The sequence below is a fragment of the Myotis yumanensis genome, unplaced genomic scaffold, assembly GCF_028538775.1.
Source record: "Myotis yumanensis isolate MYYU_CA2020_CCGP unplaced genomic scaffold, mMyoYum1.0.hap1 SCAF_4, whole genome shotgun sequence".
Lineage (NCBI taxonomy): Eukaryota > Metazoa > Chordata > Mammalia > Chiroptera > Vespertilionidae > Myotis > Myotis yumanensis.
This window is the reverse complement of record NW_027223755.1, coordinates 76116679-76130759: the sequence shown is the minus strand read 5'-3', so window position 1 is coordinate 76130759 and position 14081 is coordinate 76116679. Positions and strand designations below refer to the sequence as shown.

At 51.5% G+C, this 14081-nt stretch overlaps 1 protein-coding gene across 3 annotated transcripts in view; it reads left to right on the top strand.

The window, feature by feature from the left end:
• The window catches only part of MARCHF3 (membrane associated ring-CH-type finger 3), a 138260-nt gene extending 129719 nt beyond the window's left edge, over positions 1-8541 (top strand). For all 3 annotated transcript variants that reach the window (XM_070412559.1, XM_070412560.1, XM_070412561.1), the window contains 2 exons: positions 1101-1310; positions 7611-8541. In XM_070412559.1, the coding sequence (XP_070268660.1) occupies positions 1101-1310; positions 7611-7769 (369 nt within the window). In that variant the 3' untranslated portion in view covers positions 7770-8541. The remainder of the gene's footprint in view (positions 1-1100; positions 1311-7610) is intronic.
• The last annotated feature ends 5540 nt before the right edge of the window (positions 8542-14081 follow it).

Below are 14081 nucleotides of genomic sequence, written 5' to 3'. Positions count from 1 at the left end.
GCACAATTAAGATGTCCAGGACAGTTCTGAGAAGGAGGTTCAGGGTCCCAAAACATGAGGGAGGGGGCATTACTGAGTTCATGGAGTCAGGTGAGTCTCTGTGTGTGGTGGTCCCCAAGACCACCCTCGGGCTCAGTGATTCACTGGAAGGACTCACAGAAGCTCTTATGCTCCTGATTACGGCTTATTACAGCAAAAGGATGCCCATTAAAATCAGCAGAGGGAAAAGATGCATGGGCAAAGTCTAGGAGAAACCGGGCACGAGCTCCCAGGTGTCCCCTCCCAGTAATGCCACATGTTACTGTGCATTTGTTTAGCAACAAATCGCGGCAACACATACAAAGCATTATCAGCCTTGGTGTCCACAGTGTTTGTTGGGGTCAGTCACATAGGCACGCCGCGCCTGCATGACTAACCTCGGCTACTCAGGCTCCAGCCCCCAGGGCAAACATAGGTGTTCAGCATAAATCACAGAGTTGGCATCAGCTCTCTGATTACACTGGTACTCCGTGGCCCGGTGCCTCAGGCATACAAAACATTCATCAGGCAGAATAGTTCAAGGACTCAGGGCTCATCTCTGAGGAGCCAGTCTCGAAAACCAGTCTCCCTTGGGAAGGGGTAGGAATGGAGCAATCCAGGCCTGCTGAGTTTTCCTTCTCCTGCTCACAGTCCCTGGATCCAGACACTGGAAGACTTTGGCCACCTGACAGGACCCTGGCACCTCAACTATTACCTCCCCAAAACATCCTCTACCTTCCACATAGACTCATTGTGATATATAATAATAACCTAATAATAACCATTGAATGTTTTCAAAAACAGGCCATCTGCAGTAAGGATACATTATTACTATTATGATCATCATCATCATCATCATCATCACCATCATCACCATTGTCATATTATATTATTATCATAATCACTATTATTATTCAGGGGGTGGAGGCATGGGAATGAGCCCTAATGCTCCCTTATGATCTCAGCACAAGTCAGAAGTGCCTTTTTCCAGATTCTGAAGATCAAGACAAGTTCGGAGTAGGGCATCTCCACTCCACCGGGGGTTTAACCATGTCCTGTCTTTCTCTCCCTCTCCCTGGCAGTGGCTCAGAAACCCAGGCCCTCAGCATGAGAAGCGGACTCTGTTTGGAGACATGGTGTGCTTCTTGTTCATAACGCCCTTGGCCACCATCTCGGGCTGGCTCTGCCTGCGGGGCGCCGTAGACCACCTGCACTTTAGCAGTCGGCTCGAGGCTGTCGGACTGATTGCACTCACTGTCGCACTCTTCACTATTTACCTCTTTTGGACACTAGTAAGTATGGCCAGGCCCCGGGGACCAGGCCAGCTGCAGCTGGCAGCCCACAGCTGGCATGGCCTCCCCTCTTATCTGAGTCACACCTCACCTGCCCGGTTCAGGCAGCTGGAGTGTGTGATTTGGTTTGTTACTACAAGAGGGGGCGGGGGGGGGGGGGGTGGTGAGCAGGCACACGCTGCTGAGACGAGCAGATCAAGTAAAGAAAAAGCCTCAGCTTCTGAGAGCCCATCAGTCAGAGACACACACCTGGACATTGCTCACCCCGGCCGTCGAGGCTCCATGTGTTAGGAGGCGTTCTCCTTCCCTTGTTTATGTTCCTCACTTTTGCGGGGATCATAGTAGATGATGAAGGATGTGCTTGGCACTGCTGCTGTGGCTGCCCGCACAGATCATGAATCCTCCTGCTGGTTACTGTCTTACACCCTGACACAGTAAAGTCCCGCTGGCGTGGAGCTGCCCTGCGCCTGGGGATTGTTCTGTGTCGGGATATTGACTCTGCTGCCCATAAAGACACTCATTTATCTGGCTCAGAAGCTGCCACCAAAGAAAAACCATTTCCCAGTAAGTGTTCCCTCTGCATATGAGGAAGAATTTTAAAACATCTCTCTTTTTTATTTTCATTCTTTAACTTATGGAGTAAGTTGGTTGCTCAGGCACCAGTTGGCAGCACCCACAAAGTACAGCATTTGATCTCTCTTCATGCTTCCCTCTGGGGCCTGCAGAGAAAACGTCACTATCTAGAATCGTTTCCGAAACTGGGCCCCTGCTTCCCGGCGTTACTCTCCTGTGCCTGCTGGTTTCTAATCTGAGCATGTCCCATTGTCATTCAATATGCATTTCCTGTCTGAAGTGTAGTTCCCATATCCCACAGCACAGCGTCAGCGTTAGCGTCAGCGTGTGGGAGCTTCCATGGCTCCCATTTCCACCCAAGCCCTGCCCACCAGCGGCCATTCCTGCCACCTTGACCCAACCCCTGCTCATCTGCACCCCCCCCCCTCCCCCCCGCCCACACACACAGCCTCCCCCTGGTGCAAGTGCTCCTTCAGTAAGTGGGGAGCACAGCTCAGTCTCAGGGAAAGGGACCTAACCTGAGCCTTCGTAGACAGGGAGTGTTCTGATGCTTCGGACTTTAACTGAGTCCTCGGATTTATTTAGCCTCTGTTCCCAGCCTAATTGAGCTCCCAAACAAAGCTAGTATTGCCTTCTTTGAAAGTCTGTGCTTCCAAAGTGTATCTAATTCATTACGAATCAAGCAATGAAGCTGACTCAGAAGTCACACGGACATTGTGCTGGGAAGAGAGTTAGAAATAAGGAGTTAAATAGTCTGGCTAGCTCAGTGTAAAGTCATGTCACTGCTCTGGGCCTCAGTGTTCCCATCTGTAAAGTGGAAATGGTAGTCACACCCACCCTGCCAACTTCCCGTGGTGCTACTAGATTGAAATGGAAGTGTGCAGGGGGAAATACTTTGGAAAATAATAGTTTACCATGATTAGAGGTCTATTTGTCTACCATTTTTCTTAGACAAGTTCCTAAAATGAAGATGTAGATTTGAATACTGGCTTTCAAACCAATTGAAGCCTTTTTGAAAACCAGCTTTGTAAAGCATCCACTTACCTAACAAGGTAGAATGGGGGGCAGGGGCATGGAAGGAAGAAACGAAAGAAAGAATTATGTAGAGAAATATGGATGTGAGGATGTGACCCTGTTTGATCTCCCATTTGGATGAAAGGAAGGTTTGGGTGGGAAAGGTACCAGGAGTCGGTTCTTCAGGAGAGAGATAATATAGTACTTCATTCCCAGGAGGCAGCATAGGAAAAAGTGCATGTGCTCAAACCCAAGATTTAGCATCCTAATAACTGTGTAACTTTAAACAAGGTACTTAACCTCTCTGATCATCCTTCCCCTTTGCAAAAAAAAAAAAAAAAGGAGGGAATGATTGATAACCCCAGGGTCAATGGGCTATTGTAAGGATTAGGTGGGATTACATGGGAACGTATATCAAAGCACCTAGCATAGGCATCCTGGTTTCCTTCCTGTGGCTTCCCTGCTCTCCCAACTCCCACCACAACCCCCAGCCCTCTGTACAATGCAAAGCAGCGGAAGGAAAAGAAAGGGTTTCTGCCCTTCGACTGTTGTGAAAAGTGTGCTCAGCAGTAGGCAGTGAGTGTAGACTCTCTCCTTCCCAGAGACATGCTGCACTGAGCTGCCCTGGCAAGAGCCGTAATTCAGAAGCTGACAGCACTTGGAAACTGCCCTCCAGCAGAAACCCATTGTAAACAAGCTGTCAAGCTTAAGGAGAAAATGCTGTGAAAATGTCTTAGATAAACAAACACGGTGTCAGTCCCACTCCTCAGAGGAGCCTTCCTGGAAGGGCCTCTCGGGCTCTGTGAAGAGGGCCGTGCATCCACGCTGAGCGCCTAAACGTGCCTTTGGAGTTCCTCACCCGCTCACCTGGCCACGAAGGCCGGGCCTGGACACGGACACAAACCGGGAGTTCCGCCTGATGGAGCTGCTGTGGGAACACAGGCACCTGGGACCCAGGGGGCCAGGCCTCAGCCATCCCCACTCTGGAGCTCAGGAGAGGGGTGCCCCAACACATCTCTGGCCACGTGGTAACCTGTTGGAAGTCCAGGGACAGCCACCAAGAGCGCTAGATGAGAACTGAGTCCACAGTAAGCATTAAGAAATTGTCCATAGTGGAAGTCATAGGAGGCCCGGTTCAGAGCTGCAAGAACGGAGGCACCGCCATTCAGTGACCACAGGAAGTCCTTCTAGTCACTGGGTCACTGTTGCAACCAGTGCCCAGCACAGAAACTGTGCTCTATCACAGGACAAAACGAAGGGACCATCTGAATCCTCTGGCTGACTCCCCGTCCCATGGGTTAATCATTTAAATTCTTGTTATAAAGGGGAGAGGCTCTGAGAAAATACTGTTACAAGGTTCCCTGGGGGACTGGCTTAGACACACCCCCAGCAGCCCGTGGCAGCGTGAGGGTGCTCAGTGTGGCCCTGTGCTGGGCATTTCTCCCCGGCTGGTGGACGCCCACACAGCCCTCTTCTCTTGCACGGTACAATCAGAGATCAGAGACTGGACCCCTCTCTGCAATGGCAATTCACAAAGCCCCGGCCCCATCAATAACCTCACAGTCACACCATAACCTTTGGAGAGAAAGGGCAGAAGAAGAATACATAGTGAGAAGGTTTTCCAAAGCCTACTGTGATTTAGCAGCCGCACTGGCGACAGCTGTCACCTCCCCGACTTCTCCTTGTGCCATCCATGGGATCACAACTCTGTAGAGACCTTGCCCAGGACAGGAGGTGAATAAACATCCTTTGGATGAAGAAATGAATGCACTTCAAGAAACCCATCCTACAAGGAGGAGTTTTGTTAGAATAGTGGCCCTGTGCTCTTTCTTCCTCCTTAAAACCTTGGAAATTTCAGAAATTTCCGTATCAATGAGGTTCCCAAGTCCCTACTGCTATAGCTTCTTTTGGTTTATGTTTATTTTCCCCTCGCTGCCTCTTTATTCCTCTAAATCACACCTCGTTCTCTCCTGTTCTGTCTCATTGCGGGAGGGAGTGTCTTGGAGCGTCTACAGATTGGGGCCCGCGTTCACCCAGGGCAGCTGCGCACGGCGGTCCCTTCCGCACTTGCCCAACTTTCTTTATAAGCTGGCGGAGTCATCTGCTTATGTGCTCTTCTTATTGATTGGACTTGCCTGCAAACTATGGTCATTGGCAGCAATTAAGATAAATTAATGCATAATAAGATCTCGCTTGTTTATCTGAACAAGTGGGCTGGTTTTTGCACTTCCTGGCCAAGGACCCGGGAGACCCACTGAGTCGTGGACAACTGTGTTCCTTGGAGCAGTGCAGCCCAGGCTGCAGGGAAGGTGCCAGAACCTGGAGATCCTGTTAAAAGGCGGGCTCTGACTCCTTAGGTCTGGGCAGAGCCCCACATTCTGACATTCTAACAAGCTCCCGGTGATGCAGGCTGGCCCGCCACCACACTGAGAGCGTCCTGAAAGGAGACAGCCAGCCTCCATTCCCTCCATTCCCTATACTTCACAAAGTTATCTTTTCCATACCGAACAACAGGCCAAGCACATTCACCTGTGTGTGAGGCACTAGGCTAAGTGCTTGTTACTTATTTTTTGTTTTGTTTTTCAGTGACAGTTGTCATGCAATATCATTAGCTTCAAGTGTACAGCATGGTGATTAGACATTTATATAACTTATGAAGTGATACCCTGAAAGTCTAGCACCCACCTGACACCATGCACTGTTATTACCGTATTATTGACTTTATCCCTTACCCTGCATGTGCTAAGTGCTTTTTATGCATCATCTCAGATGTCATTATTCACATTGGCAAACGACAGAACTGAAACTTGGGGGTAGTAAGCAACCCTCCCAAAGTCACGGCGACACTAAGGGGAGTTTGGGGGTTCAGGCCCCATGTGCCTGGCCCCAGAGCCCAAGGCCCGATTCCTACCCTGTAAAGAAGGTGCTGCCCACCTGTGCCCACAGCTTAATCCTCTGCTTACCGATGCCAACCAGCGCGGCTCTTTAACCTCATGGATGAAAGGACTCTTGATTTGAAATTCAGCTTCCCTGTAATACTTTCAGGTTCCAGACTTACTGTAGTGCCAACGCTCTTCATTAGTACTTGTCTGTGTTCTGCCTCTTCCCTGCCCTTGGCCCTGAACAGCAGGCTGTCCAACCTGCTTCTCTTACATTCGTGAGGAGCCCAAGCAGCCTTAGGACAGAATCGATGAAAGAGAAGCAGGCTTTAAAAAGGGAAAAACCCTGATCCGCTTTGGCATGTTCAGGGCCTTTTGGACAAAAGCACATCTGTGTGAGTTTAAAAGCTTATATTTTCATACCCAAATCTCTGGCACTCAGCCTGTGGCGTTTGCTTTCTAGCCTTAGAAATTTGATTTTCTGAGGCCGTGAATTTCATGATCCTGCCATGAAGACTAGCAAGCCCTTTCAGACCAAGAGCCTGCACTCTCCTCCATTTCTGCCAACGCTGACCTCAAACCACGGGGTCAACCCACTCTCCGACCTGCACTGGGGTCCATACAGTCCACCGCCCCAGAGGGTGGCACAGCCCATCCCTGGATAATTTGTCACTCTCAGCCCAGGGCACCTTCCTTCCCAAAACCTAGTCGTCTGCATGCACTCAGCCTGGACTCTGTCTGTACATCTTCAAAAGTACAGGTGAAACTGAATTTCCTGGGCAGTCCATCAATGCTTCGTGCCGGTCTTCTCCAAAACAAGCCACACATGTCATCCTCTCATCCCAGTATATTTACACGAGAAGCAAGCACTTTGGGCACACAGTTGTGTCACAATTAACTGAGTTTCCTCTTCATAATGTCGCGTAGCTATAACAGAGGCTTAAATCTTAAGCAGTTGTTGCAATTAGGAAGCATAGGATATGTATTCACTCATCCATTCACTCAGCAAACTCTACTGAGCCACGTCCCAGTGCCCAACTCTGTGATAGGCGCAGGCCTTGCAGAGATGAAAACAACACAAGCCCTGCTCTCACGATGCCAGGGAGAGAGACAAGTGCTCTGATGCCCAGGGCACTTGGTGCCATGCCGAGGCAGGCACAAGGCACGGTGGCTCAAGAAGACCTGACCAGGGAGTTCAGTGCCCATGCCAAAGCGCCCCCTCCGGGAGCCATCGAATGCTGGAGCTGGAGCGATTGGGGGTCACCCATCAGGGCCGCCCAGTACAGCTTTACAGGGTTCCATGGCAAGTACAAAAGATGCCCTTCCCATCACAATCGGTGTGGATGGGGTCCTTTGAGTGGTGCAGTGTCCAGCCTGCAGAAGGGCACGGGAAGCCCAGCATCCCTCCCTGAGGACCAGAAAGGCACATTGCCCAGTCCCTCAGCTGGGAAGGGCTGGCACTGTACCCACTGTGCCCGCTGCTTCCAGCCAACCCTCTTCATCACTGTTGCTTTGAAACCTAAACACCATTATCCCCAAAATAAGCCCAAACTCAGAAGAAAACTCATTTCCTATTGGTACCCTGATTTTACCCAATATGAGGAGGAACGAAGGAAGCTGCTCTGTGAGCTGCGCCCAGGTGTTCACATGCGGGTGCTTTGCTTGGTGCCCAGTGTCCCAACACTGGGCTGCTTGCTGGAGCCGTTTCAGCCAGGTCCTCGCCCCACTGTACTGCTGCCAGCTGTTTACAGCTCTTTTATGTGACATGTTTGTTTTTTGATTATCAGTGTCTGCTTACCTGAAACCTTCCCTTATTTTCCTCTCCTAACCCCAGGTGTCGTTTAGGTACCACTGTCGATTGTACAACGAATGGCGTCGGACCAATCAGAGGGTGATTCTCCTCATTCCAAAGTCTGTCAACATACCTTCTAACCAGCAGTCCTTGCTGGGCCTCCATTCTGTCAAGAGGAACTCAAAAGAGACAATTGTCTGACATCTGTGTGGTTGGTTGGTTGACTCGTTGTTTGGGTTTGGAAGTGTCCGCACTGGGGCCGTGCCCTGAGCCACCCCCAAACCCTTCCCGAAGCCCGTGGGTCTAAGAACATCCAGAGCCGTGTGAGCACAGCGCCCGGAGCAACGAACTCCGCCAGGAGAAAGCGAATGCTGTTTCACTTCCAGTCACGGATGCTGCAATCATATGATATTTGCTAAGCTGCCAAACATGTTTATTTAGCAGATACTGTATGGAACTTTCCGAACACCTCTTTTAACCAATGAGGAAGGCTGTCCTGCTGAGGATGCAATTCGATTCTTCCTTTTTATTACTATTTCAAATATATAAACTTATTAAACTTAGATGATAATCAAATTGAAAAGCCAATGTTAAAACTGGTGTCTTGGTTTGGATGGGTTTTGTTGGATTCGTTTATTTGTTGCCAGTTTCTCCTGTAGATTCTTTGGGGTCATTTGATAGCTTAAGTGGTCTTTTTCATCTCTTTTATGTCCCATACTCAAGGGGACAGCATAACAACTGCAAAACAAGTCATGTTTGAAGGATGTTTTGTACTAAATCTCATGTAAGTGTTCAGACTTTAAAGGAACAAGAGGTGTGGCAGCTCTCCCCACAGTGCGCTGTTTATTTAATTCTCATTAAGGAGGAAAAAAGAAAAAATATGGTGAGAAGCACGCTCCTGTCAACTCGTTTGGTACTGACGGCTGATCGAAGCTATTTTCTAATAATAAATATCCAGTGTGTGAAAGACAAACCCCACTGATTGCAATACTTTCTGTTTTAATCATAAAACCTGTGAAGTTTCCCAAGGTAGATTTTAAGAAGGAAAAGGAAAAAAGGTTGGTGTCATTTAGTGCGTGTCTCAATTCTGCATTCCCAGCGACTAGGAGGATCATTAGACATTTCTAGGAACCCTGAACCTGTTTTGCATATCAATTAGCACTCCCATTGCTCTATTGAATTTCCAGCTTGACAGGTAGATGTGGCAAAAAAAAGCCTGTCCTGGCCTCTCAGACCCCTTTGTCTCAGTTCCAGAACACAGCCCCACACAGTACCTTCCCCCAACCACAGGCCAATCCTGTCGCAGATGAAATAGACTTTTTCTGAGGGCTGCGTGTCCCTCTCTTATCTATGGCAGTGTCAAGGGTACAGACTGTTCCCGCGTCTGTGTGCCCCGTGAAGCCGGGAGCAGATGTGCGGTCTGAGGAAGCACCGCTCAGACTCCCGCCGCCCACCCGCCCCACACCCGGAGTAGAAGGCAGAGCCCAGCTTCGGGGAATGCTTAAAATATGGATTTCTGCAACATGACCCACATTCCTAATATCACTCCAGCGGCTGCCTTACACTCCCCGCGTGGGAGAACAGAAAGTGCCGAGGAGCAGCAGCGAGGAGGGTAACGATCTTTGTCTGCAGATTGATCAAGCTGATGCAGGTGTCGCCTTTGTCTGCAGAGCCCTCGGCGAGCAGGCTGCTGCCCGCTCTGCCTGGGGAGGGAACAGCTGTACCGCTCGCCGCTGCAAAACTCAGATGTGCTTTATGGCTTGTGACAATGGATTTCCTCCCACCACGCTTCACTTCGGCGCTTCAGTTCCAGTAATATACGCCTCGGCCCTTCTGTTTCCTCGGCCCTGCTCACCCCTCTGGGCTGTCATGCGCTGCATCACCATCAACCGTTTCTTAATTGACCTTTTTAAAATGCTGGACACCACTGGCTGCACGCAGCTGTCACACACTAAATTTCCAGCGCCAGGGGTCCAACTTGGTAGCGAGCTGGTGAATCGCAGCCCTGCAATATAGGTGATGAATGAGGTGCAGCCGGCCTTGGTCCCTGAGCTGTCGGGTTAACCAGTGGCACCTCTCCACTGAATGGCGCCCCCACGAGAGGACCATACCCTCTCCTCGCTGCTGCTGCCATGAATTAAGGAAGCGGCAGATTCCCAGCATCATTCCTGTCAAGATTGGCTGCGGAGAATCCCCGCCGTCTGGGTTCATGAGATGAGATATGATGTGAAATATCAAAGGCCGGCAGGTTCCGGCCGCTCGCTGGGGCCCCTGCGCTGGGAGGGTTGACACAGTAATACTGTGCCGGTGCCACACCTTCCCCCCATGCTTGCGTCGCTCCCTGGAAAACCAGGCAGAGTCCAAGTCGGAGGCGTAGGTGCCTGTGGGGTGGGGGGTAGCACTCCTGCGAGCTGAGGGGGGGCAGGGGGGTAGCGTCAGTGCCTCCCGTCGGGAACCTCCTTTTGAGACTCTGACCCCCACCAGCGCCAGGGCTCACCTGGGATTCTGCAAGTTCTTGGCAGACACTTCCTCCCCTCCTGGCCTTTGAACCCTGAGGCTGTCCAAGGAGGGAGAGTCTGGGAACTGCACACATGCACAAGGCACCAGCCAGGAGGGCAGGAGGCAGTGCCGACTCCAGCCGAGGCTCTACATCTGTCACCCGGACAGGCTGCCTCCGGGGGCGACCAGCAGCCCTGCTAGCCTTTACTCTGCTTTTTTTTTTTTTTTTTGAGATCAACATGAAGCAGGGAAAGGAGTGAAGAGGGGCAGGCGAAGGAGCATTGTGGTTCAATGCTTCCCTCCACCAGCTTCCTACACAGCCCCCCGTGGTGCTCCTTGCCGCGTCCTGGCCTATCCATTTTCCTTGAGAGCATTAGGCAGAGACAAATGCGTGTCACTGTGCAGCCAGAGGGGAGACCGACAGCTGAAACAAGCCCGGGTGCTCTCGCCTGCCCCGGGTGTGCGCATGTGTGTTCCTGCGTGTTCTCGTCGGGGGGACAGAGAGCACGAGTACACGCGCCGCTTCCACAGCTCCTCGGGGAGTGAGCAGAAGCCCGGATGAGCTGTGAAGCCCAGTGAAGGGAAAATAAACAGCATGACTTGGAAGCTGCTGCGTTTGTCTTCCGTGTCCTGTCCCCCCTGCCCGCGCCCTCAGTGCCCTGCACTGTCACTGTCGTCCGGGCAGCAGCCACCGTCATTTCATGTTCAGTGAAGGCAAGTCATCTGGGGCCTTGGAGGAGCCAAAGGAGAAAATGGAGGAGAGACAGCAGCCGGGTACACGGCAGCCAGCGGCCAGCGGCAGGTCCCATTTCTCCCCAGGCCTCTTCGTTCTGCTCTTGGCACCGGCTCAGTCTGGCCCAGGCTGTCTCGGCCTCTCCTGACACTCCACACAGCCTACTGGGCACCGTGGCTCGCACAAAATCTTTGTCTTCAACCTACCCTCCCCGGGGACTGCCCCTCGGCCAGTAGGAACTAAGGAGGAAAGATCCCGAGGAAGGGAAATTGGCGCGTCCTTCCTTTCCACTTTAAGCTGGAGTGTTCTCAGGGCTACCTGAAGTTCAGCCACTCAGCCTTAGTGCTGGGTGAGACGTGTAGGCTGTGATTCTGAAGCCTTACATGGGATGGGGGGGGGGGGGGGGGGGGGGGCAGCAAATGGGACAGGGCTCAGGATTATTTCAGGACAAGAGGTAGGGACCAGGATGGAGCTGGCCGCCCCTCCAGGCAAGCGCTGGGAGGATGCGTGGACTGTGGCGGGAGACGGGTGCTGCAGAGGTTGGAATCGGAGAAATGGGCCCTCCCAATGGTGACGCCTGGGCAACTGCAGACCTTCTCCAAACGTATCGGTTCTGCAGAACTACTCGGGCTGGGGTGTTCTGCAGTCCACCCTGTTTGGCTTTACAATTTCCTGTGTCTAGGAGCTGCCTTTGGTACATCCAGCCTTTCCCTTGGGTTTAGTTGTCATGAGTGATTCTGGCTCTTTGCCCCTTGCCACAGCGTGGGAGGAGCCAGCCTCGAGTCAGACCGCGAGTCAGACCGCGAGAGCCCCATAAGACACCCCACCGTGGGCCAGGGCATTGTTTTTACAGAATAACAACTACGACCATGTTCTTCTGCTCTGTAGACAGAAAGCTCAGACTGGCTTTGGGGAAATTTGCAAATAACTTTGCTAATATATGTGAACTCCTACGGAGTTCAAAAAAGTCACTGGCTTTTTCTCTCATTTACCTTCCTTCTCACTACCCCCGCCTAGTAAAAGCCAGGCCAACCACATTTCATGCCTCCACGTGAGCAGCTGGGGGGTGGGGCAGCTCCATGATGTCACAGGACACCACTCAGAGCTTCCCCTCCGCAGGCGTCGGAGGCTGGTGGCCAGCCGCAACCCTGACCTGAGAGTGGAGACCCATTAGGGGCGGCTGTGGTGAGCGGGCCAAGACTGCCATGTGGATCTATATTCTGCGGTCTCTGTGAGGGTGCAGGACTCAGTCCTGTGGGCAACATCTCACAACACGATGAGCGATCCTGGACAAGGAGGTCTGCGTGTGAGGAGACACTCCCAAAGGCACACTCCGATCTGGGAGGGGTGGCACAGCCCCCTGGGGCTCACGGAACAATGGGGGCGGGGGGCAGTTTTGGCTGGAGTGACCTCTGGAGGCTGCAGAATCGGGGGCCTGAACCTCCTGCCTCAGAAGCCTGTGCTAGCAGGGAGGGGGAGAGGGAAGAACCTAACAGGTATCAGTTAATCTGCTTCATCCCAGGTGGGAAGGAATCAGACTCAAGCAAGGTCTGCAAAGATCAAGGGACTTTCAAACATGCTCCCTGTTTGAAGGGGTTCAGGTGGGATTTATTTTGTCTAATGCACTTGGTGAGATTGCAGTGCCGTGGCCATGCCCAAGTGCAAGACCCGGGTCCCCTCTGTGTATCTCTTACAGGTCCCTCGCTATGACGCAAAGTCTTCAGAAACTGAGCACACCTGATGGTGGTCTCTACAGGCCATTTTCCTGCTAAACAGAATCAGGTCCCCTCGAGAAATGTCCGACTCTAGGTCTGGGACAGGAACTGTGTAAGATGCATCTGGAGCACCTTGTCACACCAGGAAGCAAGGAGACCATGTGGTGGTGTCCAGAGGACACAGGACACAACTTACAGAGAATGGGCTCCAGCAGCCTAAGCTGAACTATACGAGCACCAAAAAGAGTAACGACTGCCCTGAACTGTGAGACATCAGCTGGGTCAAAATGCATGAGCTTCTAATGATTCTTTGAAAAAACACACAACTCACCGGTTATCTTTGGAGCCTGCTAAGTAACCAAATCATTATTCTGATAACTGCTTTAAAAAGAGACTCGTGTGTGCACTGCATCTTGGGGTGTAACTGATGAGGAGAAGTTTTCCCGAGAGGAAGTACACATGTAGAAATAATGTAGAGCCTAAATACTGCAGAATCTAAATGAAATAATCCACCTGCCAAATGATCATTAGAAGATGCTAAGACCACAGTTGATGGGGAACTTAGTAATAGGGATCAGACCCTCCACACCTAACCCTACAGATCACTCCTAACTCCACAAAAAAGGAGAAAGCTGCCACCCCGCGCCTCTGGCTGTGATGCAATAGGAAGTGCGCAGATACGCCCATTAGATATTCTTGCCACAAAACGGAACCGGAACCTGGCCAAGCACTGCTGTCGAGCTGTCACTTCAGAGGCACCAGTGGGATAAAGAAATTGTTCGATGACACCAACAGCAGGGCTTCCCTCCAGCAGCACCACTGCCCCTTCCGGTTGGATATCTCAGTCAGAGGACTTCGAACGAATGAGCAAGTGGAACACGTGGACCTTGTTTGGATCCTGATTCAGAAAAAGCAAATGTGAAAAAATAAAATCATGAGACTATCAGAGAAGTTTGGACAGTGGCCAACTGGCCTCAGAGCATCCAATTAAAAAAAAAGAAAACAGAACCTGCGGAGGCTGGAGGTCACCAGTCAGACAGTCCTACCATGGACATGAGGCAACCAGCCCACTGCCCTCCCACACTGGGGAACAGAGGGGCAATGGCCACACCCTCCCTTGGGGCCTGGCTCTGCTTGTCTGCAGCCTGCAGTGCACTTGCACACACTGGCTTTGATCTGGGGGGTGGGCGGGGGGGGGGGGGCGTGGTTTGCTCTTCAGTGGTGACAGGAATTATTTCCTCAGCTTGTTCTCAGGGTCCTCTACACATGTCACAAGGTCACATCCAGGAGGCTCTGTGATGGCCCCGGGAGCTGCACATGGGCAGGTAGGTTTGCCCTCGGTGAGACTTCCCCAGCCCCGACCACAGTGGTCCTCGGGCCCAGAGCATAGCAGGGATCTGCCGACCTAAGCACAGAAAAAGAAGAAAGTTTCGTGAATCAAACCCCGTTGTGGTTCAAAATGAATTAAAAACATCTAGACAGAGGACCTAATCTAGAAATGCTCTCCTAGAAGAAACTCAGCAATTTAAGAAGTTATTCTGAACCAGAAATACACCCCACATGCAC